The sequence below is a fragment of the Borostomias antarcticus genome, assembly GCF_949987555.1.
Source record: "Borostomias antarcticus genome assembly, chromosome: 5".
In the NCBI taxonomy this organism is placed as follows: domain Eukaryota; kingdom Metazoa; phylum Chordata; class Actinopteri; order Stomiiformes; family Stomiidae; genus Borostomias; species Borostomias antarcticus.
In genome coordinates, this window is record NC_140238.1 from 32,950,461 (window position 1) to 32,958,175 (window position 7,715).

At 48.0% G+C, this 7,715-nt stretch overlaps 1 protein-coding gene across 1 annotated transcript in view; it reads left to right on the plus strand.

Annotated features, from left to right (window-relative positions):
- Positions 1-415: 415 nt before the first annotated feature.
- The window catches only part of lmx1al (LIM homeobox transcription factor 1, alpha-like), a gene marked incomplete at both ends in the record, with an annotated part of 17,983 nt that continues 10,683 nt past the window's right edge, over positions 416-7,715 (plus strand). Inside the window, 3 exons of the mRNA XM_084438026.1 lie at positions 416-459; positions 2,752-2,837; positions 3,495-3,690. Coding sequence (XP_084294152.1) covers positions 416-459; positions 2,752-2,837; positions 3,495-3,690 — 326 coding nt within the window. The remainder of the gene's footprint in view (positions 460-2,751; positions 2,838-3,494; positions 3,691-7,715) is intronic.

The window sequence follows — 7,715 nt, forward strand, 5'->3', positions numbered from 1 at the left end:
CAATCGATCAACATCTCACGCTTCCAATAGTCTCCATCGCGCTCGACACTACATGGTGTGACACAAACACCGTGCCATGGTGTCCCGTTGCACATATCTCACATTTTCTCACATCAAAAACGTAAACCACCTCTCAACTTGGCTTTTACCATCTTCAACACGTTCCCTCTCCCTCCCTCCCTCCCTCCCTCCTTCCGACTCCGAGCAGGCTACACCCCCTCTCTCTCTCTCTCTCTCTCCGCGCTTTTACGCACAATGAACTCTGCGCTCAGTCGACCGGTGGCGAGACAGGAGACCATAATACTTTGCGTGGCCATCATGATATTTTATTTTTAATCGCATTCTGGAGTTTGAAACAGGAGTGTGGGTTCCAGACGTCGTTGTCCATCTATAAACCCAGTGTTGTTTTCTTTCGATGCTGCCTACAGAGACTTCGGGCGGCGTGTGTTTCACCTCTAGGTATGTGCGTCCGCCGCGGCGCGTCGACAGGTTGTTGGTTCGATGCTACTGTGAATCTGAAGACGGAACGTGGCTTGTTGCTTCGCTTCCCACTTTCATTAGATTTAATTTGACTATTTAAATCTTCATGTATATTTCATCATCATTCTTTTTTATGTTTAAATTGAGTTCCTCCAGACTATAAACCAAATAGCCAATTGGCAACTTGGTTAGGATCTTTTTCATCATAATGATTTCCTTATGATTACGTATAATTCATGGCATTGAATAGGCCAATTGTTATGGCTTTATTGTTGATTGTAACAGAAATCAGCTCTCCATTATGCAGATTTATTTTATTTTATTTATAATATTGTAGGTTGGCTACAGGACTTATTTGAGGACCTTTTGGGACTATTCCGTCAATAAATAAATGTGCCCAAAATGCTTAGTGCAATATTGTCATATTATGATTTTTGATTTTTAACAGGGGTCATCTCGCTCATCTAATGCATCATATTACTGATTAGATTGGTCTTCTGTTCTCCATCGGCCAAATGTAATTTGCGTCAAGAGAGGTCAATAATATTTAGCTGTTAGCCGTTTCTCTGTTGAGAGAGATCTCCACCTGGCCATCTAGAAACGGGGATCACATCTCCAGTCATGGGCTTTGCCAAATGACAGAACCAACACACCAAACATGTCACCAACTTCCCCTCAACCCCCCAACCCGTCACACCACTCAAACACGGTAATCTCCCTAAAATATGTCCTCTTATTGAGGCATTATCACGGGCTGCTTTTGACAAGGTGACGCGCTTTGACAACCTGTGAAAGATCAACTAATGTTTTGTTAAGTGTGTCTAAGTTTTGGACTTAGAGGGGCGGAAGACAACGCCAACGTATCAGTGATCCAGGCCCAGGTTTTCACAATTAAGATATCAAAAAGACGCACGCCCGATTAAATCACGACCCTTCAATACCGGATTCTATAGCCTAGGCTATTGGATAACAGATTATTCGTTAATCAACGATGCTTTTCAGATGTTAGACTTTAATACATGTCAGATTGTTTGAAGTCTGAATAATGTTGGACCTGCAACGTTATCTGAAATATTTTGGTGTGAATCCTCTCTTTCTTCTTCTTCTTCTTCTTCTTCTTCTTTTTCCTTCATTTTTTTTTTTAAAACTTCAACAACTTAAGTAATTGCAATTATCTTTCAAGAATCAAGACGTTTTCATTGGCTACTATGCTATAGGCTGTAATTTTCGATTTCAATTCAGTTTTCCCTCTATTGGGTTAGGCCCTGTGCGAGATAGGCCTGGGATACTGAAAAGATTTAGAAATTAGGGGCCTACATTAAATTAATTTGGAAACGAATGAAGGCCTAGGGTTCGGGTTAGGGGTAATTTTATAAAAGCAGAGCCAAAGAAATCCCTTTGCTATTATTTGTGCCTTCGTCGCTGTAAATTGTAGCAGTATGATCTTGGTGTGATTTGGAAACCTCAATAGCTACACTCTTATTTTTAATTTGTATTATTATTGTAAATATGTAGGCTACAAAACCTACTAATGAATTCGACAGAAGGGAGCTTTTTCAGTGCCATAAACTGAGTTTACTATAGGCTACACTAGACCATAACCAATCAAGCAATGATTATTTTCGTCATTAGCCTATAATAATGATAATAATAATTATTAGTATTATTACTATTTAATATATACACTGTAGCCTAATAAATAGGCCTACTATATAATAATATTAATGTTGTTGTTGTTGATTATAATAATAACAATAATTCTTATTATTGTTATTATTGCTATTATTATAATTATTATTATCATTATTATCATTATTATGTGTTGTTTGATAAACATCACAATCACAATCACTCATTTTAAGCATCGCATCAACAGGGCCTGCTTGTGGATTCTCCTTTCTGCACAAACATAACCTGCGGTCTGGTTTTAACGAGGCTATTCAACATGTTGTTGGCTGCACTTCTTCTTTTGGGTTGAATCCCAGCCAGTTTTGGTCAAGATTACAAGAACTCGGTTGTTCCCTCACTGACTTCGACAGTGTGATGTGATGCAGTAATCAAACGTCAATGGGGCGAAGGGGTTGTTCAATTATTATATTCTATATTATGTTTAGGTAGGCTATTGCACCAAGTCAACTTTTGTGTGCACATATTTTTTTAAATCATGATTGTCAGGCAGGTCAGTGCGATTTCACTCATATTTGAGTCACATGGCCCCTATTACGGGGTCGTCCTATAAGCGGATGTTTCTCTTGTGTCTCTCTTCCCCAGCGAGCACACGGAGGGAAGACGCGACGGGATGAAGACAGAGGAGACCCAATCATGTCTCCAGCAGCCTCTCTCCTCAACGCCGTTCGGTGAGAATGACAGCCTCCCGTAGACTACCTTCACCACCATTTAGACTAGATGAAATACTGACTGCCACTTGAGTTTGTAATTAGCAATTGCTGAGGGAAACACAACATAACCTACACTGTTATTGTTGGATTTATTACCCCACATTTACAGAAGACTATATTCTGTTAATATCCTCCATGCACGGGGTTGGCATATAGATGCGATTTGGATCATCCCCACTGAGCAAAGACACGTCTAAAAGACGTCTTTTAGATGTCTTTTTTTACTTTTTCGGAAGTCCAAAGACATCCAATTAGGAGCCAGAATGAATGATTTTTTTTAACGTTCAGATATTGGACCCGTTCTGCACGTCCACAGACGTCTTAGAGGGGTCCAAGCCAGATGTTTGAATATTGAGGGGTCCAGCAGACGAACAAATGGGGTTCAGGACCGACGGACGTTATTAAGACATGATCTGAACGTCTCCCTGACGTTGCGTGTTTGCTGGGTCATTAAGACCAAATTGCTTTCTTTAGCCTATATTCGATAGGCCTATCCTTGATTTGGTTCTTATTTTTCATCAGTAGGCTATTCGCATTCACTTCGAGCTACCAACCTCTTACCACAGCCTAAACTGAATCTTTCACTCTCGTCCTCTCATGTCGTGGTCATTCCAGGTTCGGAGCACGGGGGCGGCGGGGGGGGCGAGCTGTGCGCGGGCTGCGAGGCCCCCATCGCTGACCGCTTCCTGCTGCGCGTCAACGAACGCTCGTGGCACGAGAGCTGCGTCAAGTGCGCCGTGTGTCTGAGCGCGCTCAGCGGGACGTGCTACTGCAGGGACCGCCTGCTCTACTGCAAGCACGACTATGAGAAGTAAGACTTTACTAACTCCTCACTGTTAAGATACCTGACTTTACAGCATAACATACTTCACAGTGGTTCAAATCCCGGCTCCTCCACACGTCGAAGTGTCCTTGGGCGAAGACGCTGAACCCCGAATTGCTCCCAACGAGCAGGCTAGCGCCTTGCATGGCAACTGCTGCCATTGGTGGGTGAATGTGTGTGTGAATGAGTGAATGAGAGGCCTTCATTGTAAAGCGCTTTGGATAAAAGCGCTATATAAGTGCAGACCATTTACCATTCAGACACCTCTATATATTGATATGGGCCTGCCACCTACTGCTGTTAACTGTGGCATTATTATTATTTTCACAGTGTGCTGTCCTGTTTTTGACAATCTGTGTGCGTGCGTGCTTGCGTGCGTGCGTGCGTGCGTGCGTGTGCGTGTGTGTGCGTGTGTGTGCGTGTGCGCGCCGGCGTGCACGTGCGAGTGTATGTGGTCATCCCGTGCACCGGTCAGCGCGGTGAGATCTCCCGGGCGGACGGGTGAAGGACGACCCCGCCGCTCCACAGCTCCTTATCACTGTTGTGAAAAGTGTCAGACGGCATCCAGCCTCTCCCACTGTCCCCGACATCTGGAGGAGAGAGAGAGAGAGGGAGGGAGAGAGGGAGGGGAGGAGAGAGAGAGGGAGGTTTGAGGGAGGGAGGAGAGAGAGATGGAGGGAGGGAGGGTTGAGGGAGGAGAGAGAGAGAGAGGGAGGGAGGGTTGAGGGAGGAGAGAGAGAGTGTTGGGGGGAGGGAGGAGAGAGGGACGGAGGGAGGGTTGAGGGGAGGAGAGAGGGTTGGGGGAGGGAGGGTTGAGGGGAGGAGAGAGGGAGGGAGGGTTGGGAGGAGAGAGAGGGAGGGAGGGTTGAGGGGAGGGAGGAGAGAGGGAGGGATGTTTGGGGGGAGGAGAGAGGGAGGGTTGGGAGGAGAGAGAGAGAGGGAGGGAGGGTTGGGGGAGAGAGGAGAGAGGAGAGAGGGAGGGAGGATTGGGGGAGGAGGAGGGAGGGTTGGGGGGAGGGAGGAGAGAGGGAGGGATGTTTGGGGGGAGGAGAGAGGGAGGGTTGGGAGGAGAGAGAGAGAGGGAGGGAGGGTTGGGAGGAGAGAGAGAGAGGGAGGGAGGATTGGGGGAGGAGAGAGAGGGAGGGTTGGGAGGAGAGAGAGAGAGGGAGGGAGGGTTGGGAGGAGAGAGAGAGAGGGAGGGAGGATTGGGGGAGGAGGAGGGAGGGTTGGGGGAGAGAGGAGAGAGGGAGGGTTGGGGGAGGGAGTGAGAGAGGGAGGGATGTTTGGGGGGAGGAGAGAGGGAGGGAGGGTTGGGGGAGGGAGTGAGAGAGGGAGGGATGTTTGGGGGGAGGAGAGAGGGAGGGAGGGTTGGGGGGAGGAGGAGAGAGGGAGGGAGGGATGTTTGGGAGGAGGAGAGAGGGAGGGAGGGTTAGGGGGAGGAGAGAGAGGGAGGGTTGGGGGAGGAGGAGGGAGGGAGGGAGGGATGTTTGGGGGGAGGAGAGAGGGAGGGAGGGTTAGGGGGAGGAGAGAGAGGGAGGGTTGGGGGAGGAGGAGGGAGGGAGGAGAGAGAGAGGGAGGGTTGGGAAGAGGAGGAGGGAGAGAGGGAGAAGGAAGGGAGACCTGGTGGGAACGATAGCGTTGAGCCAGGTGATAATGAATGGAAAGAGGAATCTCAGAGTTTGTATCTAAGCTTTGTGTCACGTGAGAGAGTTTAAATGGGAATTACAATCTAAATTATGTAATTCCCCTTCAAAAAGCATTGTAGATGTTATTGATGAGTCATCATTGTGTTAAAAACACAGTATATTGACCCTCACCATGGTGCTAAGACATTTCCACTGTCTATTACGTAGTCTAGTTTGCGGTGTGTTGTGCGATCGCACCTGTCCTGTCTGGTCTGAATGTGAGTGGCGTCTCCTATAGGTTCGCTAGCGTAGCGCGAGCGGCCATGTTGTGTCTCGCTGCGCCAGACTTGGCACACGCCAGCCCTGCCGACCTTCAGCCAATCAGCAACAATGTCTCCCTGTGTCCCTGCAATCTGTCCATCAGCGGCCTGCACCACACACACACACACACACACACACACACACTCCCCCTCGACCTACAGCAGGTGTGCGCTCAGTATTCTACCAGACAGGGGGAGCGTGCCCAAGAATCTGATGTGTGTGCAGAAGAATTTGAGATAGGGGGATGCTTGAAATTTGAGAGGAAACATTTTTGTCCCTTCCTGCTCATAGAGTGAGTTCGTTATTTATTCGACTGGGCCTGACGCTGTGTTACAGGGGACAGCTACAGGGACCGGCGTGGGTCATTGGTTGAGACGCTGAACCCCAAATTGCTCCCAATGAGCAGGTTAGCACCTTGCATGGCAGCTGCCGCCATTGGTGTGTGAGTGTGTGTGTGAATGGGTGAATGAGAGGCCATTGTAAAGCGCTTTGAGTGCCGCTAAGGTGGAAAAGCGCTATATAAGTGCCGTCCATTTACCATTACCATTCATTGTAAAGCCCTTTGGATGAAAGCGCTATAAAAGTGCAGTCCATTTACCGTTTATTATTTACAGATGAAACTGTCCAACAAGCCTGAAGCAGTAGTGCGACCCCTATCCCCAAAACAAATGTGTTCAGGTTCCTCCCGTCAGTGAAAAGCATGTGGGTCTGTGACACAGTGCTGAAACACAGTGAGAAATGACAGTGTGTTAGTCTATTAAGTGCTGTGCCAGTGTAGTGTAGTTGGTATATAAAGTTTTGATTCCTGCTGCGACTAAAAAATGTGTGTTATTACAAGAGAGATAATTACATCTTTGATTTATTTATTCATCTCATTGCTTCCAGCATACAGCAGCCTTCACTTTGTTTTCAAATATTTTCACGTTCTTTCTGCTGTACAATATTTTGACTTTGATTCCAACACCCCACCCACACAGACAGACAGACAGACAGACAGACAGACAGACAGACAGACAGAGAGACAGACAGACAGACAGACAGACAGACAGTGACACAGACAGAGAGACAGACAGTCACACAGACAGACAGACAGACAGACAGTCACACAGACAGACAGACAGACAGACAGACAGACAGACAGACAGACAGACAGAAAGACAGACAGACAGACAGACAGACAGACAGACAGAGAGTCACACAGACAGACAGACAGACAGACAGAGAGTCACACAGACAGACAGACAGACAGACAGACAGACAGACAGACAGACTGACCGCACACTCCCTTAATACCCACACATATATATGCTTAATCTCCAACTCCTCTTCTAAACACATCCTCATACACACTTCACACAGAGCAGAGATGCTCCTCCCAGCCAATAAAGCCCCCCGATAGCCCCCTGCCCCGGGCCAGGCGTCTGGAGCCCATACAGGGGGACGATAGCCCCCTGCCCCCGGCCAGGCGTCTGGAGCCCATACAGGGGGACGATAGCCCCCTGCCCCCGGCCAGGCGTCTGGAGCCCATACAGGGGGACGAGCGGCCCCCCTTCATTAGACACTCTTAAGTCCGGATGAACCGAGACCCTGGAACATAAAAATACTAAACCCTGGATTTAATACATCACTCTGTGGGGGGCGGAGACACCAGACCCAGCAGCCCCCTGGGGGGGGGGACATGGTAGACGCTCGGTCACAGAAAAGGCACCTTCATCCCGCAAGCTGTGCTACCTCAAACCGGCGTGCCGGTATCATCAGGTTACCCCTATTTATGTGCGTGAGCCTTCGTTTCCCTCCATGCTGGGACCGAGGACGACCATCACCTCCCCCCTGTTTCTCTCCCTCTTTTTTTTCTCTCCCTCCCTCTTTTTTTTCCTCTCCCTCCCTCTCTCTTTCTCCCTCTCTTTTCCCTCTCCCTCTCTCGCCGGTACCTCGTCCATCACTGTCTGGTTTGTAATAATATTTCTCTATTCCAAACCTCATTTCCTTGTTGTTGAGATTGATAGCAGTGATGACACCAATCACTTTATCTCTCCGTTTATCTCTCGTTTTCTCTTAATCGTCTCC